We start from the raw sequence: 26,792 nt of genomic DNA on the forward strand, positions 1-26,792 counted from the left end.
CAAACAGACCAAGGATTAATTATATCCTTTACTGAACAATAAAAAAGCCACCCAGTTTAAAGGCAACACAACATTCAGTGATGACTACTGATGGAGTGTCATTTTTAACACAACACTATGATGCAGGTGTTGAATAATTTACCTTGAATGTAGCAAAGGCATCAGAAGATATATCAAAAGTTGACATTTCCACGTATTTAAAAAAGTCTCTGAACTGTTCCGAAAAAAGTATGATTTTGGCCAAGGGTTCATGCCGGATACACTCTCTCAGCATAATTCCACAGCGTAAGGCAATATTTGGGGATTCATATCTGAAGAATGAAAAGAAATGGAAAAGATCAAAACCTAGAAGAACAAAGATAAACAGGCACTTTTCTAGCAACGGGAAACTTTGTAGCATAGGGAATGCATGCACCAGAGGGGACATAACACACAGACAGCAGCTCCCAGCCACAGCACTATACCCAGCTTCAAGACCTCAGCCCAAAGCTCAGGAGCAGACACACAGATAAGGCTCCCAGCGTTTTCCATCACAAACCTCTGCCTCCACAAGCCAAAACACATTTCGGTGTAAATGTGCGTTACACCTCCTCTCTGCGGAAAAACTGTGGGGAGCACGTAACGTTTCGACAGAGCTCCTTCACCCTTCTGGATTGATGAGAAAGCAAAGCCCCTACAATGTAACAATCTCCCTTTTCAGATTTAATTCTGAGCTCCTCAGTTCATCCAAGAAAAATAAAACACCTCATGACCATCCATCACCTCCCACTCTCCTCCTAGAGAGCATTGCTCTAGAATATTAATGTCTACCAAGGAGGGTAGGAAGAGTCTATCCAGGCAGTCTACACAGGATTAAGCGTTCTGCAGCTGTGAAGATCTTTTTTGCAGTTTAGGAGGAATTCTGCTCAATCCCTCCTCTGCAGAGGCTACGACTTTGTTCAGAAGACAAGTATTCGTTCCTCAAGTTACAATCCTCTTATGGCACTAGCATTGCAATAGCCACAAGCCAGCACGCTTCTTGATCTTGGAAAGGGAGGGAGGGGGGGGAGGCAATTCAGATCATCTTCTATTTCTATAAAGTCTTGATTTCTTTAAAGCTGAAATTAATCTGAAACAACACTGTTAGAAACACAATTTAAAAAAAAAAAAAAAAGTATGAAATCCAACAGTCAGGCAGGACTTAAAATGAACTTCTTCCAGCAATCTTCAGTCATGTGAAAGTGATGAAGTCCCAGGGGACAGAAAGTATGCTCTGTTTCAATAAGCTGGTTATACTATATCAGAACTGTGTATTATCACCCAGAGCTTATCAGCATCATTTTTCCTTTGTACAATTAATTCCTATCACTAGGCCAAAAAAAAAAAAAAAAAAATGAAAAACACAAAATGCCATCTGTGCTGTAAGTGAGTGGGCCCTCAAACTTACCACCAGCTTGCAATTTAAAAGAATGGTAGTGTTTTGCGAGCATACCAGAGCTGCATACTTCAACCTGATGTCAACAATAGTTGGCTTAATGAAAAATGAACTACTATTCCAAACAGGCAAATGAAACTTCCCACCCTCAAGGAAATGCAGGCGCTCAAGCCCCTATTTGTTTCCTTTTGGGAAACATTTGCAAATGTGAATTTATAAGTCTTTAGACAATGGAGATTCGCTGATGTTTTCCGTTGAGGTGTACCTCTCCTTGACTCCATTAACAGGAATACTAATTTTCAAGCAAAAAGAGGCGGAGTTGCTCCTAGGAGTGCAGCCAGGAAAATATTTAATAGCTGGCTAAGGAATATTTTGGTTGGAATAAAAACAAATTACATTGTTTCCAGCACAATAACTTTTTAAAACGTAAGTATCAACAGAATCATTCTTAGTCAAATACTCCATTATCTGGAAGCGTGCTATGGACCTTTGGCTGTTCACATAAGCGAGGGAAGTTGGGTTTGGCTCCTGGAATATGCCTGGAAGAAGTTCACAGGCTGCCCAGTCATAACTGGCATGTTCTCTGCACCCACACTTACATGCAAAGCCACCAGGCAGGAATGATAGAAATGTGTTTCAAAATCACTTCTAATGAGCAATTAGTGCTCTATGCTGATGTACTCCCACAGCAGAAAAAAATATTGAGGAGTTCTCTGTTCCGATGAACTTACAACCTAAAGAAACCCCCACATACTGGCCACTGGGAGCAACCAGAAAAGGAAATAATGGACTTGAAATAGTTCAAAATACTTATTGTGGAGGCTGAAAGAGGCAAGACTGAGAGCAGAGATGCATCTCAGTGCAAAGGAGATGGCTAGTGCAGAAGATGCTACAAGCTAAGGAGCATCGAGAAGGCACTGAGCCTGGGAGACACAAGGTCTTGACAAGCAGCTATATTCTCATCGGATTTTACACTAACTTCTACAGCTTGAGTTTATCCTTGGATAAGGAGTTTATCCTTGGAGAAACTCAAGGGGAATTCTGCAACTTCAGCCACTCACTTGTGAGAAACAATGCAAGTACCATAAACTTCAAGTCCTCTACAGTCACGGTACTAGAGGGAAAAGATTTTAAATTACCAAGGACCAGTTATTTCTGGGCTAATGCAATATGCTGACACCAGAGAAAAAATTTGGCCCAAATATATCCGGTACTCTATATACACCAAACATTGTATTCATCTGAAATCCTACTCATACACAAAGCCTGAAAATAAGGTACTATTAAAGCAAGTCCTCATGCAGCAGGAAGGTCAATTAACCCATTAAAAAAAAAAAAAAAAAAAAAGAAAAAGAAAAAAACAGTAGTGAAGTATGTGCTGTGTGTTTTTCTGAAGCTGAGAAGCTGGAAGGAAGTAAAACGAAGCCTAAAAGGTAAGAACAGTTATCTCAAGCTGGCAGTGCCGCTGGAGTATTAGGCAGGAAAGACTGGGCGGGAGCTCCGGTTCAGGATCCTTCCCACTCAACAGAGCTCACATTATGCAATGAAAAAGCAACCTTTTGTTGATGCTGTTGGGAACTGACTGTCAGGGGGCAGAGGAAATTTTGCATCCAATACAAGTAAAACAATGACAATCCTTCACAATAGTCCCAGGTTGTTTCTTTTATAAGTCATGGTAGATTTTTTTTTTTCCCCTCTCCAGATAATGTCATATAACAAACACTGAACAGTACAAGCCAGCCAAATCCACTTTCCTTTCCTTTCAGCAGACTTTGATTTCATATATTTCATTTAGCATTAAATAAATATGAAAACATGTCCTCAAGTCACGTTTTCAAGTGGTGGTGTCTAACATGAAGTCCACGTTTCCCAGTCTCATAGCTGACTGCACACAAGCACCGCACGCTGCCTGCATGCAGCAAGCTGAGTGTTCAGGGCCCTACCCTTGCTGTAGGCACATATTTTAAGTATCATTTTTGGACAGTCCCAGCAGCAGCACATAGGCAGGTAAGGCAGCATCGCGTCTGACATCATTACGCTGTTCTGCAGCAGCTGCTCAGATACCATCAGGGATGGACAGGACTGTCTTCTGGACAACTGCTGATGAATTCAACAGGACTTTCTAACAAAAAACTCCAGAAATAGCAATTCTGATACAGCGCAGCGCTGTGCAGAGATAGCAAGAAATGAAGAACAAGGAGCCTGAGAAACAAACTAAGATGGACATGCTGCTGCATGCAGCAGCAATCTCAAAAAAAGCACCTAAGTGATGCCGTTTAAATACATCCACTGTCTCAGGTCACCTACAGTAAAATGTCCCATCAGCAGCACATATGTGTAACGTAAAATCTTTACTATCATCTTAATATTCTTGGTTGTTACAGGTGCCAAAGAATATCTGGGACACGATCCAAAATATTCTTTAGCTTTAAATAAAGCCCAGACATATGGTAGCGATACATGCACAACGTGTAAAAACAAAACGAGTGAAAAATCAAAAAAGCAAAGACAGAGGAAAGGGAAGAAAATGACTGTATCCATACATGAAATTGAAAACAGTTGTACAACTTAACGACAACTGAGAGAATTATCATCACTGTCCTGAAATGTCTAGTTTGAGGTTTATATAAATGGTGAATTTTAATGAACAAATGAAACCAAAATCCATTTAACTAGCTTACCGGTTTCCTTTCTGAGGAAGCTAGCGTCCAGTAACACAAAACAAGTCAAAATTTTCAAAATTAAAGCTAAATCACAACAAATCACTACACTTGTAAGAGCAAGACATAGCTCAGCCTGGCCACCTGCCTGGGCTCCCCAACACCCTGCCTGTGAGGACGGCAGTGTGTCCAGACCTCCTCCTATCGCAGCAACCAAGAGCTTTGCCAACACGTTCAACCACAAGCTCACGGTTCTTGAAATCCCTGGTACTGACTAGTTCTCTCAGTTACCGTTTTCCCTGCTCAGCTGTGCTGGAATGTGGCCAATTTTGAAGGAATCAGGGGGTGGAATCAGGGGGTGAATCTGGGATGAAATCAGTGTGCCCAGCTCGCTCCCTGAAATGCCTGTACACCAATGCACGCAGCATGGGGAGTAAGCAGGAGGAGTTGGAAATCCGTGTTCGGTCAGGGGGCTATGATCTAGTGGCAATTACAGAGACTTGGTGGGAAGCCTCGCATGACTGGAATGTGGTCATGGATGGCTATGTCCTGTTCAGGAAAGACAGGCCGCTAAGGAGAGGTGGTGGAGTTGCTCTTTATGTGAGTGAGCAGCTAGAATGTATTCAGTTCTGTCCAGAGGCAGATCAGGAGCGAGTTGAGAGTTTGTGGGTGCGAATTAAGGGGCAGGCTGGCAGGGGCGATACTGTTGTGGGTGTCTATTACAGGCCACCGGATCAGGATGAGGACGGTGATGAGGCCTTCTACAGGCAGCTGAGAGCAGTCTCACAATTACAGGGCCTGGTTGTCGTGGGGGATTTCAACTACCCTGATATTTGCTGGGAGGCCTACTCAGCCAGCCATCCCCAGTCCAGGAGGGTCCTCCAGTGCGTTGATGATAACTTTCTGATGCAAATGGTGGATGAGCCAACTAGGAGAGGAGCGCTGCTGGATCTTATCCTCACTAACAAGGAGGGTCTGGTTGAAGAGGTGAAGGTTGAGGGCAGCCTTGGTTGTAGTGACCATGAGATGGTAAGAGTTCAGGATCTCATGTGGCAGGAACAGAATAGCTAGCAGAATCACAACCCTGAACTTCAGGAGGGCCAACTTTGGCCTTTTCAAGCAATTGCTAGGGGAAATCTCATGGGACAGGGTACTAGAAGGTAAGGGGGCCCAAGATAGTTGGTTAGCATTCAAGGACTGCTTCTTCCGAGCTCAAGATCAGAGCATCCCAACAGGTAGGAAGTCAAGGAAGGGTACCAGGAGACCTGCATGGTTGAACAGGGAACTGCTGGGCAAACTCAAGTGGAAGAAGAGGGTGTACAGATCGTGGAAGGAGGGGCTGGCCACTTGGGAGGAATATAAGTCTGTTGTCAGAGGATGTAGGGAGGCAACTAGGAAAGCTAAGGCCTCCTTGGAATTAAACCTTGCAAGAGAGGTCAAGGACAACAGAAAGGGCTTCTTCAAATACATTGCAGGTAAAGCCAACACTAGAGGCAATGTAGGCCCACTGATGAATGAGGTGGGGGCCCTGGAGACAGAGGATAAAAAGAAGGCGGAGTTACTGAATGCCTTCTTTGCCTCTGTCTATACTGTTGGAGGCTGTCCTGAGGAGCCCCGGCCCCCTGAGGCCCCAGAAGAAGTCAGGATAGAGGAGGAATCTGTCTTGGTTGATGAGGGCTGGGTCAGGGACCAATTAAGCAACCTGGACGTCCATAAATCCATGGGCCCTGATGGGATGCACCCGCGGGTGCTGAGGGAGCTGGCGGAAGTCATTGCTAGGCCACTCTCCATCATCTTTGCTAAGTCGTGGGCAACGGGAGAGGTGCCTGAGGACTGGAGGAAAGCGAATGTCACTCCAGTCTTCAAAAAGGGCAAGAAGGAGGACCCGGGGAACTATAGACCGGTCAGCCTCACCTCCATCCCCGGAAAGGTGATGCAACAACTTGTTCTTGGTGCCGTCTCTAGGCACATCAAGGATAGGGGGATCATTAGGGGCACTCAGCATGACTTCACCAACGGGAAGTCATGCTCAACCAACTTGATAGCCTTTTATGAGGATGTTACCCGGTGGATAGATGATGGTAAAGCTGTGGATGTGGTCTATCTCGATTTCAGTAAAGCGTTTGACACGGTCTCCCACAGCATCCTCACAGCTAAACTGGGGAAGTGTGGTCTGGATGATCGGGTAGTGAGGTGGATTGTGAACTGGCTGAAGGAAAGAAGCCAGAGAGTAGTGGTCAATGGGACTGAGTCCAGTTGGAGGTCTGTGTCTAGCGGAGTCCCTCAAGGGTCAGTACTGGGACCAGTTCTATTCAATATATTCATTAATGACTTGGATGAGGGATTAGAGTGCGCTGTCAGCAAGTTCGCTGATGACACAAAACTGGGAGGAGTGGCTGATGTGCCGGAAGGCTGCGCAGCCATTCAGAGAGACCTGGACAGGCTGGAGAGTTGGGCGGGGAGAAATTTAATGAAATATAACAAGGGCAAGTGTAGAGTCCTGCATCTGGGCAAGAACAACCCCATGTACCAGTACAAGTTGGGGACAGACCTGTTGGGAGACCAGCGTAGGGGAAAGGGACCTCGGGGTCCTAGTGGACAACAGGATGACCATGAGCCAGCAGTGTGCCCTTGTGGCCAAGAAGGCCAATGGCATCCTGGGGTGGATTAGAACGGGTGTGGTCAGCAGGTCGAGAGAGGTTCTCCTCCCCCTCTACTCTGCCCTGCTGAGGCCGCATCTGGAGTATTGTGTCCAGTTCTGGGCCCCTCAGTTCAAGAAGGACAGGGAACTGCTAGAGAGAGTCCAGCGCAGAGCCACGAAGATGATTAAGGGAGTGGAACATCTCCCTTATGAGGAGAGGCTGAGGGAGCTGGGTCTCTTTAGCTTGGAGAAGAGGAGACTGAGGGGTGACCTCATTAATGTTTATAAATATGGAAAGGGCAAGTGTCAAGAGGATGGAGCCAGGCTCTTCTCAGTGACATCCCTTGACAGGACAAGGGGCAATGGGTGCAAGCTGGAACACAGGAGGTTCCACTTAAATTTGAGGAAAAACTTCTTTACGGTGAGGGTGACTGAACACTGGAACAGGCTGCCCAGAGAGGTCGTGGAGTCTCCTTCTCTGGAGACATTCAAAACCCGCCTGGACGCGTTCCTGTGTGATATGGTCTAGGCAATCCTGCCCCGGCAGGGGGATTGGACTAGATGATCTTTCGAGGTCCCTTCCAATCCCTAACATTCTGTGATTCTGTGATTCTGTGATTTTAGAGGACTCCTGTGCCTCTCTCTCTCCTGGCTTGGATCTGCCCCTGGGAGAGGGGGGAGGCTGAAGGGAATTTTACCCTTGGGGCTGCAGCCTTGTCATGCACAAACATTAGATGGTGCTTAAGTGTCTTCCTAACTCTGGTTGTGGAGCAAGTGGTAAAAATGCAAATCTTAAGCCTCACGAGCAAGAAAAGACATTTTAAAAAATTCATTCTCTTAAGAACCATTAGTTTAAAAGGCTTATGTCATGTTTTTGAATGGCTGTTGCTAGTGTGACCATACAACTACTCTGAGAGTCCACGTTGTTTCATATCAATCAGCTAATAAATGCACTTATTTTTACACCAGTTCTTTAATCCCAATCACATATATTCTCCTTTCCTTAGAGAAAAATAAAAAAAAAAAAAATCCTGAAGTTCTGGCTTCCTTGGTTTCTGTGGTTTCCTGAGCAGAAAACAGTAGACTTCAAGGGCTGGAAAAGTAAAGCTTCTCGCTGAACAGAAGGTGCTTGTGGCCAAAAGTAAAGGGGACAGAAACTTCAAGAATTTTAGGCCAACACTTGTGCATTCCTGAATGCAATTACAGCTGATGTCCTCTCCACACAGCAGTCTATTCCCCGTCCTTGGCGAACTTACCTTGGGAAACACCAGGTAACAGCTAAGCACTGACTCCCTCAAAGGTTAAAAGACCGAAAAAAAGATTTAATGCTGAAAGTTGTGGAATTCATTACTGAATTAAAGTTGAAGTTCACATGTGGCTACAAGCGTTGGAGAAGTCTGCCCCACAGACACAACTATTTTTTTATGCATTTTTCCTTCTTGCTGGTCTACCACATAGTGGTCCAGCATTTGACTCCATTTATTTACAGATGCTGCTCTAAGTCACTCCTGCAATGCAAAAAGGTCTAAATGAAACTCAGCAGTCGTTGACAATGCTACACAAGAGTTTAGGGCAAGAACTGAAGTACACATCACATGCGGAACAGTCAAAAACAATCAGCACATCATTATTCCAACATGAAGTTTGGTGAAGAAATAACGGCCAAATAAAATAATCCAGTCATTAAAAACTATACAGTTAAGTAGAAAGAAAGTCAATATGAAAGAAACAAAAAATCTGGAACAAAATCTCAAAATCTTTTTTTTTTCTTTTTTAAACTAAAAAGTGAGAAAGTAGATCAACTGCAATGCCAGCACGTTCCAGGCAATGCTCTTTAAGGAAAATAAATTAAATCACCCACCCTTTTAGAAGCATGAATAGGATATGTGGATGGGCACTAATGTATTCCACAGTAGGGCTGCGTGTGCCAATCTGTCTTCTCAAGATGTTGTTAAATATCTGGGAAACATCCTTTTTGCCCTGTTAAAGAAGCAAAATATATCTTCAACTGGAAAAATGTGAAGAAATGACCATTTACTGTAATCTCTATTTAAAGTAGAAATGAAATACAAAACAAAACAAGTCAGTCTATTTTTCGGGCTCTCCACAGTCCCATCACCTCATACTTTGCTGTTTCTTTAACGTCACAACAAGACTTCCTCCGTCAGGTGCCTCTGGAGACTACTGATCCCGCCACTCCCATTTACACCTCTCTTTCTAAATGAAGATGTGCATCCCCCTTATTCTGTCAAGCAAGTCCCTGGCTATCTTAAGTAACAACATTAAAGTACCAAAAAAGCAAGCCACCACCCTGAGCCAAACATGTTTTTTGCAGTGTGTACTATTGCTCCCACAGCCTCCCAATTTAAGTTGTCAAGCTAGTACCAAGTACCAAGGCCCCACAGCCTAAACTTACAAAGCTAAAGCTTCTCATTATTCAAATGCAATCAACACCAAGTGTGATTGCGTTTTTGAAAATTAGGATTAAATTTTAAAATGTGCCCATTATTTCACCACGAAGAATGAAGTAACTACTACTGACAAAAAGGCTGTATCACATACATGTCTCTGCTTCAGTCACAACTAAGATCCTTCACTTTATCCTCATTTTCTCCTATACACACACATCTGCACAATCACGTTTTGTCTTTGAATGCTTCCCTGTGCAAACAGCTTTTCAGCCCTTCCAAATTATGTTCTATTCAGCCACAGGGGGTTTGCCAATACATCTTGCATTAGAAGCCCTCTTCCTCCCCCACCACTTTCTCCCCTGGCCACAGGAGACAAATTGATTTGTGAAATTAATGGAGGGGGGAGACTGCTGCACTAATGACCAGTAACCAAGGCACTGAGTCAACAGCGGGTCACTATGCACAGGGCAAGCTAAAGCAAAAGGTTACTTATAATCTGTACATGCTCATTGATCTGTCTCGAGTGGACAAACATTCCTTGGCAGAGAACTTATTAAACGTTTGAAGCCAAGGAGCAGATAGTTTCACACAGAGAGAAATTCCCTGGTTTCACCTCTACAAACATATCACTGCTGAGAAACACAAAATATTCTGCTTTCCTACTCGGTCCAACACAGCTGGCTTGGAGACTCAGGGACTCAGGGAATTAAATAGGAGAATCAAATCAGAGCAAGCCAGTCCATCTGCCTTTGTCTACAACACTTTTGACTCCTGGACTTCTCTTAATTAGGCTAATTCTTTATAAAGTCATCTCATTCTCCTCTATCTTTACAACACCTGTAATGCATCTCTGGAATCCTGTGATCCCCAGCGGCTTCAGCAGTTACTCCAAGAGGAAAACAATCCAGACAGAGAAGAGCTGTTGAAAGGGTGAGGTGAAAATGGCCAAAAATTAAGTGATTCTCTCTGCTATGTCAAATTTTACATTAGATACTTAATATTAGGTGCACTGCCTTATAATGAAATACATATGGCCACTGAAGCACAAGATAAGGCAGCATGGAGAGAAAGTGGCTAGACAAGAACAAAAAACCTGCAAAGGATGCCATTATATAAATAACAAATTGCATGATACCTATACCATAATTTAGCTCCTATTTCAAGAGAAACTAAGGGAAAGCTTCTAACGCCACCAGTCCCAGGCTTGTGGCTATTTACTGCCTCTTTGAGTGGCTTTACAGTTTGTGAACCTTTAGGCTTACATGCACTTAGTGACATCGTTTCTTTTAATTAACTTTTCCTCTATGCACACTTTCTTTATATCTTCAAAGTTCAACAACAAATTTCATATTCCAGTCTGATTTTGATTCTGGACTCCTGCCCAAACCCAACTTTAGTGCTTCATAACAATATCATCATCAAAATTATATCTTGTTTCTTGAGTGGCAGAAGCAATAAACCTGTGTTCTCTATAGATGTGCGATGGACATATGCAAGGACATGACAGTCTCCCCTACACATATGCCCGCGCCCAGCCACACGTGCCATAAGTGTACTGGCAGATAAAACACAGACGAGATAGGACTCAAGTCTCTGCTTCTGCCTTTTTCTTGGTAGGGTCATTAGCTCTGGTCTCACTCTTCTAAACAGCCATCAAGCTTCATGAAGTCTTTGAAAACAGATCTTCAAAAATTAAGTACAGCTGTGCAAAACTGGGACCAAAGTGGGCAGCAGGGTTGGTGAAGAGAAGACAGGGAGTCAGGACAAAACAAAGTAACCTACATAAACATTATACCCTTCAGAAATCAGATTTTCAAGTAATTTATGATTTTGCTTTCTACCATTGCATATGGATCAAAAAATTAATCTGCATGTTATAAAGTGATGAAATTGCTTGGTCAACAAAGAAACCTAAATGCTAACTGTGGACACCAATATAACAAAATGGAAGCAAAAAAGCTGATAAACTGAAAAAGTCAATGGGAACATGAAGACAAAGCAGCACATGCTCTTACTATCCTCTTGTTCAATGACATTTTGTTTCTACTGTTTTGCTAAAGAAAAGTATGCATAATAGTTTTGCTAAATGATTGAAAAGGTTTTATCATGGAAAAATCTATTTTGCAATAAAAGTTATTAGAATTCTTTGTAATAACAGTAATTCAGCAACAGATTTGATATTTCATTCAGTGCTTGCATTTGAAGACTGTGGGTTCAATATGTCCAGACAGAATTTTTTGTCTGATAAAAGCAATACAGACTGTCAGGCAACTAAAATAATGCAGTAGTTTCCCTTCTGTGGTGTATTTGCTAACAGTATCTGCTTCTCCCCCCTTCTGCTTTTTTCTTAAAAACAAATAAATACATTACTGAATTTTTAGGAGTTTGGGTTGTTGGGTGTGAGGTGTTTTTTTTGTAATTAAGACATTTAACAGTAACCAGGGGTGGCAGGGAGAAGACAAATGAAAGGATCTGAAGAAATTCTAGTATTAAAAAAAATCTCCTGAACTTAAGACCTGAGGAAGACTGAGAGATCTCCACTAACAACATTTTCAAAAATTAGTACAAAATAAATAAATCAGTCCCTTGAATCCTGGCTTTACTGGGGGTAGGAGGAGGAGGGGGAAAATGAAAACATCAATCTCCCATTGTTCCTCCCTTTCATTCATTTACAAAATACAGAAAGAAAAGTAAAGTAACAACAAATGACTTCAATATCATGAAAAATCTTCCATAAGAAAGTAACTCCCATGAAAGGTGGCCCTGAGAGCATCATACGTTCTCTGTGGGGAACTGATTTTTAAATTCAGCAGCCACCCTGCCCTACACATCAGGTACTGCCCCTGCTTCAGACCTCGGTGGCAGAGGTTTGGTTCCTGAGAGCTGGTGACTTCTCACTGCTCGGAGATGCTCGGACGCTTGTGACGATTCACCAGCGCCCGGGAGCCATAGAAATCACAGGACTCATAACAGCAGTCCCTGGGGACCACTATCCCGGCTGACCGTAGACCACAGGAATACTATAATGACCTGCCAGTGATGGAGTTTCTTCCCAGTCCCTACCAGTCAAAAGCCAATTAAAAGGGTTTATATTTATCCTGAATTACTGCAATCTTTTCTACCATAACTCTTCTTCTCCTTATCTATAGGCAAGTTCAGTTGTCTTAGTAGTTATCTACTAAGTTTTTGGCATTAACAACAAAACTGGCAAGGAGCTCCATGGAATATATAATTTTATATATAAATATATAAAATTAAGTAATATATACACATATATATATTCATATTAATCTTTCTGCTGGCAAAAAAAGTTATATCCCTTCTTCTTTTAATCCAAAGAACTAAGTGGGGGCAACCCAATTTATCTTGCCACCTGCTGTCAGTTTTTAACCCCTTTTTTAACTCCTTTCCTCTCAACTAAACCATCCTAATTTTTTTCAGTCTTTTTCACATGAGATTTTCCCATGCTTCCCATTATTTTCACTCTATGTCCCTGGACCCCTTCTGAATCAGACACACTCTTCAGAGATGGTGGTTGGTTCTAGCTGCACCATCCCAAAGTAAGAGGTTCATCACTGCAGCTTACAAGGTCAGTCATAGACAGTATTCTCAGCATCATTTCCTATCTTGCTGGATACACATGGCAATCTTTCTTTATGGGTTTTGTTTTAATTAAAAAAAATTAAATCAGATGCATTGCATTTAATTCCCGTATATAACCACATCTATCAGGACACGGACCAATCTACAGCAGTTACTTTCTTCAGCATGTGAAGAACAGTTTCGAATGAAATAAAATTATCTAGATTTACAGAAAAACACAGCTCTACTCACTGACAACACCGAGACCAAGGAGACGAAAAGGTTTATGGATGCTGACTTACCTCAAAATCTATCAGCTGCAGGTTGGCAATGAGCGTCACTAGAAGGCCACTGTTATATAGCTCTTGTGCCAGCTGAGCCACAATTTCTGTAGGTGGCTCCTTGTCTGTGGTCCCACATAGAATTTCCTTCATTGCTTGCAGAGATTTTGACACTTCCTCTGATGCCTGTTCGCCAGCAGATAAGGATTTTGTTTAAAAAAAGACAAAGAAAAAAAAGTGTTTTATTTTAAAAGACAAGCAGTTCAAAACAAAAGCTTCTAACTGTACTTATAATCATCTTTATCTATTGCAAAATGGTTTAAAAATGTTGTGTAATCATATGAGGCTGGAGCATCCACACTGGATCCTGCAGGTCCTACACAAGCACACAATATATTCAATTTAAACAGAGCATGCAATCACTTACAGACCACGGGCATAAAACAGGGGCAGGAGTGCAGTTACCAACCGGCGTCAGCAAGATCCTTTATGGGTTTGGAGACAGGCACTGCGCTGCAGAAGCAGAGGCACTTTCACCATCGCTCCCCCCATCCTCCCCAGTGGGGGTCGGGTCCATTGACATATGTGGGGCGAGAGGTGCCAGACGGAGGTACCGATCCGGGTGGCTTCTCCCGCCATCAGGGTGGCTGCTGCGCTCCTTCCCCACCAACTGCTTGCTGAGGGACTGTTCCCACTCCTCTACGGGTAACCCAAATAAATCCTTGTACCCCTGCCAGCTTTGCACTCTCCTCATCACGTGAGGTTTGAGCCAGCATCTTCCGCAAGGGATTTGCCTACTGAGCGCAAAAGCACTTCAGTCTCAGGTTGGGAAATTAATTAAATTAAACAATTTGCTTTAGTAAAGCTCCACAGCTGCCACCAAGCAAACTAAAATAAATCTTTCATATTTTGCTCCCGCCTAGCGTATACTAATTCTGCGCAACGTTTCAGGTACCTAATGTAGAAGACAAATCAGGAATTAGCTTACAAAATATCTTGACCAGAAAGCTTACAATGGAAAGGAAAATGAAACAGAAACATGTATCAACAGCTTGGCATTCATGGCAATCAGCAGGTTTAAATCAGATGTGAATGATAACATCCCACTTCTCAAGAGAAACGACCGCTGGCCACAGCACGGCAGCTCTGGCTCATGCTCTCCTCCCAGGTTTGCTCCACTTCGTATAAATAAAGACTCTGTGGAGCAAAGGCATTGTTTTTTCAACTCTGTGTGTGGTTTAAATCCCACCCGCTCTAGCCACGGAGCTATGGAGGCCATGGCTTTTTCTGGGTCGGAATGTATTTAATACACGCGTGACCAGCAGCAAGGCTGGTTGGATTTTTTGGCAGGGAGTGGGAAGTGAGTAAGGGAGAGGTTTGAAAGCAAAGCTGAGAATGACAGGAAAGTGCCAGGCGAGATGGTTAAAGATGCTGAAGATAGGACAGCATTTTACGTCTATATTGCAAACATTTATTTGAAATGAGCATTTTGTTAGCTTAGCGGGGGGAAAAAAAATAAATAATCAAGACACACACAGAAAACCCAAGATTCATTTGTAAAAGCTAACTGGACATTAATGGATGTTCAAAGCCAGACCAATAATTTCAATACATCTCTCACATAAACTGAAAGGAAAAATGTTATGCTTTCAAATACCACCCCATCAATCTGCATAAAATAACCCCACAGTGCTCTGGAGAGGCATCTCTCAACTGCTGCTGATCTCCCAACACTTTCATACTGATTAAAATCACAGGTTTTATTCACATTAGTGAACAAAAATCATAGAAAAAGCCTAGAAATCCTAAAAAAAAAAAGAAAACCAATAAAAAGCCACTTTCATATTGCATCTACCTGGAAAATTCAAGCATTGATTTTGCACAGCATAAAGAAATGTTCTCCCCCCAAACTGTTTGTACCTGCTCTCAGTTTTCTGCTAGGTGAGATAGGTCAGCATGAGTGTAAATGAATATGACTATGTGATAACTTTAACCACAGTAGAAGTCTTCTTGTTCCTTACCATCGCTCAGCAAAAGAGCCTATTTTTACCTCAGATATTAGAGGTATGTCACCAGAGAGATCCCACAGAGTACAGATGGGATTAACAACAGGGCTGCTATCTTGGAAACTAAAGCTCTAAATCTTTATAAGAGCTGTGCAAATATTTTCATATCAAAGGAAAAACCCATATATTTTTGGCTTTTCACCCATTCTGCTGGGCAGGGTGTGAATATTTCTGGCATTCTATGGTTAAAAAAAAAATTAATACCTTTCCTTTCAAGTATAAGTAGTCCTTTCTGATATGTAGAAAAATATCTGCAAGACACAGCTTTAGGTTTAATTCTTAAAAAGGAGGCCAAAAAGTAAAGCGCTGCAGGAGAAAAAGAAACTACAGAACACAGAACTACAGAACTGTGTGTGGATGCACACAACTGGGCACCACAGCTGTATTTCTCTAATCATCTGTCATCCCATCCACTCATCTTCTCGGCTTTTCTACATGCAATTTACATTTTGTGTTTAACTTCCTCTCTCTTCACATCCTCTGGATAAGTCTGCGGTTTGACATTCAACCCCCCACCAAAAGCTATTCCAGGTCAATTCTCAGGACCGCTCTTCTGCACCCGTCCCTCACAATCTATCTGGAGGAAAACCATAATCCCAAACACAGATTCTTAAATTAACAGCCACTTCTAGCCTCCATTTTGACATTTCTACTTAATCTTACAGTATTTTTAGAATAATACCCTAAGTACATAAGCACTGTTTCTGGGACGGAAACTTGCTCAGGACTCAGGGGAAAAAAAAAAAAAAAAAAAAAAAAAAAAGACAAGACATTCTGAGATCCAAAGACCCAAGACTTGTCCAAAACAAACAACCAAGCAAATACATTCACTTGAATACGTGGAAAATACAAGACAACAGAAATGTAGCTGCAGAACAGCTTGTCGTAAGAAGCCAGACTGGTCCTGACCCCCTTTAGGAAAATGTGCAAAAAACAATAAAAACCTCAGCAAGCCACCCTTCCCCCCAACGATGCCTTAAACAGAATTTCAGTGACAAAAAAAAAAAAAAGATATTTGCTAGAAACTCCAAAGTCAATTATGACTTCTGTACTACTACTTATTTTCCATCAGTGGCAACAGCAACAATACCAAAGTGCTCCAACTCTCACTTCAGTGGAAGTTATAGAGCAAAAGAAAAGGTTTCATGAAGTATCTAAGCACTTCAGCCATTTGCCTCATTCTTGCAATTGAGCACAATCTTACTTCCAGAAGAAGGCCATGCTCCTCTAGGTATGGGTCCTTTACATCATGATGGAATTTATGCCATTATATTTAGAGAAGCTGGTGTGAGCAGAGGGAAAAAAAGGGAAGAGGAGATAACTGCACACAGAATCCTAAATAGAACAGATTATACGTATTGTGTACAAATGTCAAAAGTGGGAGACGCTGACTTTGAACAATTCAAGTTGCAGACAGACAACAAAGCAGAAGATGAAATGCAAGCTGATTCCCAGCACACACATCAATTTAGCATTCGCGTTGCTGTCACCGCACAGATGTCAGGATCTTGACCTCCTAATACAACTTGCAGGTTTCTAGTCTACAGGCGTCTCAGTTCACAACATCCAAACTTGGGAGGATCCAATTCCACTGCAGAACACTAACATTCAGTCTGGGTAGATGGGTAAGTCTCAAATGAGTTACAAGGTTGATTTGCAATAGCTGTGTAAGGGGAGTGAAGGAGACCACAACCTGTACTGACCTGTGCAATGATGGCAGTTTTTTCAATGTTGGCCATTTCTTCTCTACTTTGACCCAACAGACTAACAAGTTATTTCCAACAAGAAATAACTCTTTACCCACAGAGCATAGTTTATAGTGATTGGCAACCCACATGAGGTTTCTGGGTCCATTTTGAAATATAACATTTCGTGTAAATGTTGAAGTCTAACAATTCTTGGATTACTCTGCTAACCCTACTGGACTAGATGACGTAGAAGCCTTGGAGCTTGAGAAGTGACAGCATAAATAAGCTTAAGTAACTTCTCTAAGTCAAATTATAAATGTGCTTAATCACCCCTGCTTACAAAGTTGGGAGTTTGTCAGCATTAATGTGTCTCTCCAAACCTACCAACAGCTTCAACAGCGAGAGTTGGAAACTTTATGAGGTGAAGATACTAGGTCTCAAGCTTGTTTTCCTCATAGATTAAAGTCTTGTCATTGTTAACTTAATGGGATCATAACACAAAGAAAGGAGATTATGAAGAAATTATTCCCTGAAATTCTACATGAAAAAAAATCTTCCCTGAAAGACCTCAAAACTCTCCTCTCCGCAGCCTAATACATGTGAAGAGCAGCCGATTTTGTTGCAAGGCTCCAGTCTTTATTACAGAATGAGTAACACTACTATGCCTATATTGAAATATTTCCATACTCCAGTGTTGATCTTCCTTTCCCAGTGCTAATACTGGGTTCTTCAGTTTAACTTGTTTTGCCAGGTCTAGAAGATAAGAGTTTTGTCTATTTTTTTTGACTGATCTCTACAGGAAAGCCAAAGAGCATGACAATGTTCTTACTGCAGTAATTTTGCATTATTAAGGAATGCTGCAAAACAGCTAAATTTTTCTCTATATTCCATACTTATACAAGACAGTTCAATAAGGAGTTTCTTGGTTTTTTTCATTAAGGGATTACAAAGAAATCCTCTAAGTCTTAATTTTTTTCTCTTCTTGTAAAATCTTCCAGAGAGTTTTTAAAGAGTAGCACGGAAGGCTAAAACAAAGGTCTTATCTGCTGTTCATGCAGAAAGCTGAATTTTTATTTCCATAATTACATGCGTTGGGACTTTCCATACTCAAAAGCTAAGCTGTTTTATCTGCAACACTGCTTGTACGTGATCTAGCAAAATAAACAAAGCAGATCTGCTTCAGAAATCAAAACTTCCTACAGTTTTTTAGGCAGTTTTTTAAAAAACCCATAGCACCCCACAGAGATACTTTACCAAGAGTCCTCAACTTCAGCAAATTAAATTTCTAGCTATTCCAACTGGCTTAATAAATATTACCTCTACTTACTAACCTTGCCCTTCCCCTCTCCTTAGCTACTTAGCTTAATTCCTGGGTGCGAATTAAGGGGCAGGCTGGCAGGGGTGATACTGTTGTGGGTGTCTATTACAGGCCATCGGATCAGGATGAGGACGGTGATGAGGCCTTCTACAGGCAGCTGAGAGCAGTCTCGCAATTACAGGGCCTGGTTGTCGTGGGGGATTTCAACTACCCTGATATTTGCTGGGAGGCCTACTCAGCCAGCCATCCTCAGTCCAGGAGGGTCCTCCAGTGTGTTGATGATAACTTTCTGATGCAAATGGTGGATGAGCCAACTAGGAGAGGAGCACTGCTGGATCTTATCCTCACTAACAAGGAGGGTCTGGTTGAAGAGGTGAAGGTTGAGGGCAGCCTTGGTTGTAGTGACCATGAGATGGTAGAGTTCAGGATCTCATGTGGCAGGAACAGAATAGCTAGCAGAATCACAACCCTGAACTTCAGGAGGGCCAACTTTGGCCTTTTCAAGCAACTGCTAGGGGAAATCTCATGGGACAGGGTACTAGAAGGTAAGGGGGCCCAAGATAGTTGGTTAGCATTCAAGGACTGCTTCTTCCGAGCTCAAGATCAGAGCATCCCAACAGGTAGGAAGTCAAGGAAGGGTACCAGGAGACCTGCATGGTTGAACAGGGAACTGCTGGGCAAACTCAAGTGGAAGAAGAGGGTGTACAGATCGTGGAAGGAGGGGCTGGCCACTTGGGAGGAATATAAGTCTGTTGTCAGAGGATGTAGGGAGGCAACGAGGAAAGCTAAGGCCTCCTTGGAATTAAACCTTGCAAGAGAGGTCAAGGACAACAGAAAGGGCTTCTTCAAATACATTGCAGGTAAAGCCAACACTAGAGGCAATGCAGGCCCACTGATGAATGAGGTGGGGGCCCTGGAGACAGAGGATAAAAAGAAGGCGGAGTTACTGAATGCCTTCTTTGCCTCTGTCTATACTGTTGGAGGCTGTCCTGAGGAGCCCCGGCCCCCTGAGGCCTCAGAAGTCAGGATAGAGGAGGAATCTGTCTTGGTTGATGAGGGCTGGGTCAGGGACCAATTAAGCAATCTGGACGTCCATAAATCCATGGGCCCTGATGGGATGCACCCGCGGGTGCTGAGGGAGCTGGCGGAAGTCATTGCTAGGCCACTCTCCATCATCTTTGCTAAGTCGTGGGCAATGGGAGAGGTGCCTGAGGACTGGAGGAAAGCGAATGTCACTCCAGTCTTCAAAAAGGGCAAGAAGGAGGACCCGGGGAACTATAGACCGGTCAGCCTCACCTCCATCCCCGGAAAGGTGATGCAACAACTTGTTCTTGGTGCTGTCTCTAGGCACATCAAGGATAGGGGGATCATTAGGGGCACTCAGCATGACTTCACCAACGGGAAGTCATGCTCAACCAACTTGATAGCCTTTTATGAGGATGTTACCCGGTGGATAGATGATGGTAAAGCTGTGGATGTGGTCTATCTCGATTTCAGTAAAGCGTTTGACACGGTCTCCCACAGCATCCTCACAGCTAAACTGGGGAAGTGTGGTCTGGATGATCGGGTAGTGAGGTGGATTGTGAACTGGCTGAAAGAAAGAAGCCAGAGAGTGGTGGTCAATGGGACTGAGTCCAGTTGGAGGTCTGTGTCTAGCGGAGTCCCTCAAGGGTCAGTACTGGGACCAGTTCTATTCAATATATTCATTAATGACTTGGATGAGGGATTAGAGTGCGCTGTCAGCAAGTTCGCTGATGACACAAAACTGGGAGGAGTGGCTGATGTGCCGGAAGGCTGCGCAGCCATTCAGAGGGACCTGGACAGGCTGGAGAGTTGGGCGGGGAGAAATTTAATGAAATATAACAAGGGCAAGTGTAGAGTCCTGCATCTGGGCAAGAACAACCCCATGTACCAGTACAAGTTGGGGGCAGACCTGTTGGAGACCAGCGTAGGGGAAAGGGACCTCGGGGTCCTAGTGGACAACAGGATGACCATGAGCCAGCAGTGTGCCCTTGTGGCCAAGAAGGCCAATGGCATCCTGGGGTGGATTAGAACGGGTGTGGTCAGCAGGTCGAGAGAGGTTCTCCTCCCCCTCTACTCTGCCCTGCTGAGGCCGCATCTGGAGTATTGTGTCCAGTTCTGGGCCCCTCAGTTCAAGAAGGACAGGGAACTGCTAGAGAGAGTCCAGCGCAGAGCCACGAAGATGATTAAGGGAGTGGAACATCTCCCTTATGAGGAGAGGCTGAGGGAGCTGGGTCTCTTTAGCTTGGAGAAGAGGAGACTGAGGGGTGACCTCATTAATGTTTATAAATATGGAAAGGGCAAGTGTCAAGAGGATGGAGCCAGGCTCTTCTCAGTGACATCCCTTGACAGGACAAGGGGCAATGGGTGCAAGCTGGAACACAGGAGGTTCCACTTAAATATGAGGAAAAACTTCTTTACGGTGAGGGTGACTGAACACTGGAACAGGCTGCCCAGAGAGGTTGTGGAGTCTCCTTCTCTGGAGACATTCAAAACCCGCCTGGACGCGTTCCTGTGTGATATGGTCTAGGTAATCCTGCTCCGGCAGGGGGATTGGACTAGATGATCTTTCGAGGTCCCTTCCAATCCCTAACATTCTGTGATTCTGTGATACTTACGGCAATTCCACATTAATCTTAAAAGTGCCATATTAAGTGCTCATGATCCAGACCTATTATGCTTGTCAAAGAGAGAGAGAGATGGATCTCCTGTTATGTGATGTAGATCTATTGCATCTTTTTACTCCTCTCCAAAGAAGATTACAAAAACTGTAAGGGGAAAAGTATCAGGCCTTGAATAATCAACAGTCCAACATCCTACACCTGAACTGCAACTTTTCAAAGCTTTCAGTGGGTTGTCTGTATTTTACCTCCGTTTCACCAACAGGTTAGAGGCTTCACACGTATGTACATATGTTACAGATCAGAAGGGCTTATTCTTACTTTTATTCATCTGGGGACTTAATATAAAATTTATGACCAACCGTAACAGTGAAGAAAAAACAGATTGCATTAACTTTTCCAGCTTTCCAAACTCAGATACCAAATATACACAAGAAAAATACAGCAGCGCTAGGTTAACAGTTTGACTTGTTGATCTTAAAGGTCCTTTCCAACCAAAACAATTCTATGATTCTATGATCTGCCATCTGCATAGCCATCAGGAAATCCTCAATTGTTCATGAGAATATGGTGAATAGGTACATACAGCTTCTGTTTGTGTACCTAGCGTGTTTCCAGGGCAAAAAATCTCTTTCTAAACTGTTGCTCTCTTGCACAGCAGCAGACAGTTACACACACAGATGCCTTCCAGCATGATATTAAATACTCCAATGTGTGAGTCAGTGAACTGCCAGTACTCCACACTATATATTATAACCAAAAGCATAAAGCTCCTTGATTTGGCTTTATCTTGTTTAAAAATATTCTCATTCAAAAATATTCAAACCAATTTTACTCCTAAAAGAACAGTGCCAACGCAACTCTCTCTACATGCAACTGTAAGGACTCCCAAGAAGAGCCATTAGGAGAATCTGATCCAACATCTATGTAGCTTCAGGATCATCCCAACTGACTTATTCTTGGTATAATTTCGTGCTAAAGGGATATATAGGAATAAATTGTGGACATTTTGGATCAGGAGGCATGAACTCTGTCATTTAGCAAAATACTATAGCCAAGTACTCAAGGAAGCTGGCAAAGACAATTTAGCCAAGCAGACACAACAAGGAAATGCCTTTTAAAAGGCTGTATGATTAAATGGAAGAGACAGGTTTGCCCCACCTGGACATAAATTCCTTTCCCATTGTTAATCCTGCACTTAAGACAGAACTAAAGGTTGTAAGGTCCTTAAAAATAAAAAAAAAAGGCAACCAGAAGAGACAGGTTTTAAACTCTTGGCACCAGCACCTGATAGTATCTGGAGTTTCTCCCATCTCTAGAGCAGTAACAGGCCTTAGCAGAATGGGGAAGCTGAAACATGAAACGCTCCACAAACCCCAGGCCATGCACAGCTAGAAGGAAAAGGGTGCCAAGCCCTTCTTATCTCATTCCCTCGGTTTCAGGGTGCAGCAATGAAGTCGAAGGCAATTTTGCAACTGACTTTGGCAGCTGCAGAATCGCATCCATGGGTATTTGCGTTCACAGTAGTCACGCAACCGTTCTTCCATGCAAATGCACATCACGTTCTTGGCATGCATCTTGTCTCACGCACTGGTCCCCAGCCACTTTATCAGTGCAGGAGTGAGCAAGGTGAACAGGAGCTGAAAATTGCTTCATTGGTGCTATTTAAAAGAGCAGGATTTATTGATATAAATATTTGTTCTGGAAATCTTGAAGTCTTTTAACTGCAGCTTTATTTAAAGGCTGCTCTCCTGACCCCTCTGAACAGTATTAAATTTGTTACAGCACACAGAGATGAAACAGAGGACAGATTACAGTGACCTACCCGAACAAGCAGTCTCGTTAAATATATTTAAGTGAAAGAGGCAGAAGCTAGACACTTCAGGTTATTTTACATCTAGCTTCACAACGTTTCTGAACACTGGCTAAGAGTGCTGCAGCCTGCAGTTCTGCCTGCCAAGAAAACACTCAGCACAGTGCCCTGAACCAGCTCTAACTCACTTGGGTTCACCTTCCACAACAAACTCAAGTCTTGGATCAGCTACGCTACAAACTGCAAATCTTTCAGCCCATCTAAGCCAAGTACAAAGATTAGACAAAGTTTCAACCGACCCCAGATCAGTTCCCTATTCTAAATTAAACGCATGTGACACGTTGAAGGCTTTTGCTGCAGGGCAGGTTCAGGAAATGTTACCAAACCTGTAGGCACCGCAGATGGCACTGAGTCATGGGTGCCGCACCCGAAGGCGTTTGGTTAGCAGTGAGAGGGTGATGTGTTCAAGGACATCCTTCGGTGACACAGTGGATGCCACCTGCGCTGCCTTTGTGCTGACGGAGCTCGGTGGCTGAACACAAGACTTCAGGAAGTTGGGATGTCACCCCCCTTTTTTTGTGAGATAGGTCAGGTATCCTTTCTACTAATGTTCTTTTACAACACCCACCAAAAAAAACCATGGTGGCATATCAGTAATAAATAAAGCAGTGTGACCAGCATGTCACATGCTGTCCATTCTTCCTCAGGTTCAACAGATCTGTCCAACTCTGATCCAAATCAGAGTTTCTCCCCTCGTGCTCCCTATTTATGTGTATCCTCCAAATGCTACCTGAGTTCGTGCCAGAAAGGAGGAAGAGGGTCTAAGCTCTGAAGCCTTCATTTCCTAGGTATTTAAATACTTCCTTGCTTTACTAGTTAATTCCAGAATGAGTGTTTCTAATTAAATCCAAGCACAGTCTGGTTCTACATGACCAAGATTAACTTTTTATGGCATTTATAGAATTCTGTAATAAAACGTAATTAATTGTTCTTCACTGCATCAAAGCCTGAACAGGATGTCAGCAGCTGCACGTGTCACAAGAACACCTTATTTATTTCAGATGTTGGAAGAGAGGATGATGCTTTATAAAGAAGGCTTTAGTCCACTTTTCCAGCTCTGTCTTACCCTACTTAATCCCCCAATTGTTACATTTGATTTACCAGTGCTGCAATACCTTCTTTAAAATAGATATTATTTTTAAAAATTTTAGAAAGAAGATAATGGAAAGAGCACTTCAGAGGAAGAGGAGCCACGTGTGGTAGCACTTTTCAATCTGTGGTCTATCAATCCCATCAGAATGTATCTGAGAAAATGACAAAGCTTTAAACACACACACACCCACACAAGCAAGCAAGCAAAAACACCCACCCATAAAATAAAAATAAGAACCAAACATTCAAACTTAGCCTGTTTTTCAGTTGACAGTTGTCCTGGTTTGGCTCAAACCAGGCCAATTAGTCTTAGAGAAACCAAGGTCACTGCTAAATTCCTCACTGCTTATGAGTGAAGAGCCGAAGGGGGGTCGCACCTGCAGGGAGGAGCAGACAGGGCAGGTGACCCAAGATTGACCAACAAGGTATTCCATCCCATACACGTCATTCTCACTTTCCTATTTATCACTAACCCACTGCCTTCTGGAGGTGGGGCCCAGGAGGGAGGGGCCCTCCTGTCTCCCACTGATTGGTACCAGCTTTGCCAATTCTCCAGTTAAAAGCCTGCAGGTGTGATGGCAGGGGGAGCTACTGCATTTTCCCCTCTGCCTGTGCTGGGGGGGAGCAACTCTGCCTGAGGAGGACTTCCAAGCTCTCGATCTTGGTTTTGTATATATTTGTATATATTTGATTATTTCTATTATTCTTATTATACTCTTTTTCATTACTATAGTTTATTAAAACTGTTTTAACTTTCCAACCCGTAAGTCTCTCTCCCTTTTCCCTTTCCCTTGGCGGGGAAGGGAGGGTTAAGAGAGAGCATCTGCCACTGGGTTAATAGCCGGCCCAGCTTTAACCTGTGACAAGAGTGTTTAAAAAGCACTATGGCAACACTGCTCATATTAATAGGTTTAAAAAGAAAAAAGACACATGGAGGAACTGGGTCAAACTCAATCCTTATCTAAGAAGACAAATGCTAGTGTAGTCAATAGAGTTCAGCCAAGCCTGAATGGGTCCTAATCTATGACTAACAAAAAGCATCATTAAGAAAGAGTGTAAACTTCTGCTTATTATGTGGGTACATAGCAATGTGTCTCAGAGAAGACGTATAATTGCCTTTATACTTACAAGTGATTTCCCTGCATCCTGTCTAATAAGTTGTGTCCTCCCCCATCTTCCCGCTACCCAGAAAGCCTTAACTGATCTGCTGTAAGGCTCCCTCTACCTGCGTACTGCAGAGCTTGGTAGAAACGATCATTTCTGCATTATTTAAAAACAGCCCCTCCAAGGCACAGACGGTTGGTGCTGAAAGTTGCACAAAGTTGTATTAGAAGTGTCAAGCCTCTCCCTGTCCGACCTCGCGCCCCCGCAGCTGCTCAGGGCATCTTCACCTCGTACATACGATTTCTCAACTGGGAAAGGAAACAAGGAGGTTCTCCACTAGCCCTGTGGTTAATTTAGGCTTTTCCACACTTCTCTGCCAATTCCGGCTGTATTAGCAGCTTTTAGCTGTCTCAGCCCACATACCACACTGACTGTGCTACCATAACAGCTCAACTGTCACAGGATAAATCTTCTTGTTTAAGCATGAGGCAAGTCCTAGTTGGAAGCTATTCTGCGCACATCAGGGATGCTGTGGAGTCATACCCTAGACGTCCTGGGAACCTCGGGTTTATGGTAAGGCACAACAGTACCCCTCCAGTTCTCGCAGCAGACAGGGAGCCAGAAATCCTCAAATGGATTCAGGGAGCCCTGATTCCCAAACTTCTGTGTTCTTAGGCCCACAGGGTCCAAAACCAGCTCTGGGATGTCCAGGGTCTGTGACTCTTGCAGGAGCCAGACCTCTGGGCCCTTTTATGAAAGTCTGACGCATTTCATCTCCCTTTGGAAATCAAATTGGAGGTAAATTTAAAACCCCTGCCAGGTTTTGAAGAGCTCAGAGTGCAGCACTGTGCTTTGTTTTTCTTTGCTTTTGTTTTCAGTTAAATTTCTCTAATTATACTCATGAAAAGACAAGAAGTTATTCACCAGTATTACTAAGTTTTGAAAACCTATGTGCCATTGAAAGTCTCCCCATCATCTTTTCTTCTCCAATTCAAAATGCAAACAACACATAAAAACGGTTTTACTAAGCCCACAAACCTATATGGATAGTAAGTGACGGCGTGATTGTTTTTGCAAGAGCTATTTTTCCTGCCTTTTTTTAAAGTTTATCATTGTCACTGCACTAAAGAAATGCCTTATGATTTACTTCTTCCCTAAACTCAGGACCATGAATCTGGCTATTTTCTTTAATAGGTATTTATTTCAGGACAGCTCAGTGCATCACTTTAGACGAAAGGTAGCGTCACTGAGGAGCCTCACACCTTCCCTTCTGAAAGGAGAAGGGCCTCTGAGCTTCCTCTACATTGAAATGCAAAGTCCAGAGTCAACAAGCACATTGTGTAAAGCGTATGTGTAAATACTGTCCTAAAAAAGGCTGCTTTCTTCACTTTCTGCCTTGCTGCTGAAGCGACTGCCTCGTCCTCCCTTCCCTCCTCTGCCCGCTCACCCACATTCACCCCAGGAACAGCCTCCATCCCATAGTGATAAAGTACAGCAGAAAATACTGAAAACCAACCTCCTCCTGTAAAATAAGCATCGTCATTAAATTCGCTAGCTGTTTCCATCCTAATACGTCAGGGGAACGCTCCTGTATCTTTTGCTTTGTGAGGAAAACACACACCAGCTGTTCTGACTTTTATCAAAAATTTATATTGAGTTCTCGATTTTCTAAGAAGTCTGGATTTATCCTCCTTTGTCACTGACACCCAAATAAACAAACCATCTCAAAGCCAAAAATCCTGAAAACCACAACCCAGAGGAGTCATGCTGCAAACCAAATCTAAAAGAAACTCAAGTCTAGAGCTTTTGCTTTGAATCTCTTCTTTAATCAGGCTCCAAAGGATGAATTCAGCAGGGGAGGGCAGACTCTGTTGGTTTATTTAGTTACTTATTTTAAGTTTTAGTTCAGAGTCAAATTCTCTCAGTGCTTTTCAGTTAACTGAAGGTATTTCAGCATGAGACATCAAATGCCAGAGGCCTCCCTGAAATCCCTGTGATTGATCTTACATAATTAACACAC

The 26,792-nt window shown here is 43.0% G+C and overlaps 1 protein-coding gene across 8 annotated transcripts in view; it reads right to left on the bottom strand.

Moving 5' to 3' along the window:
- Positions 1–26,792, bottom strand: part of CAB39L (calcium binding protein 39 like) — a 72,243-nt gene that overhangs the window by 15,078 nt on the left and 30,373 nt on the right. For all 8 annotated transcript variants that reach the window (XM_068422631.1, XM_068422623.1, XM_068422640.1 and 5 more), the window contains 3 exons: positions 13,011–13,175; positions 8,577–8,695; positions 143–311 (listed from right to left, as the gene is read on the bottom strand). In XM_068422631.1, the coding sequence (XP_068278732.1) occupies positions 143–311; positions 8,577–8,695; positions 13,011–13,175 (453 nt within the window). The remainder of the gene's footprint in view (positions 1–142; positions 312–8,576; positions 8,696–13,010; positions 13,176–26,792) is intronic.

Source organism: Nyctibius grandis, chromosome 2 (assembly GCF_013368605.1).
Source record: "Nyctibius grandis isolate bNycGra1 chromosome 2, bNycGra1.pri, whole genome shotgun sequence".
Lineage (NCBI taxonomy): Eukaryota > Metazoa > Chordata > Aves > Nyctibiiformes > Nyctibiidae > Nyctibius > Nyctibius grandis.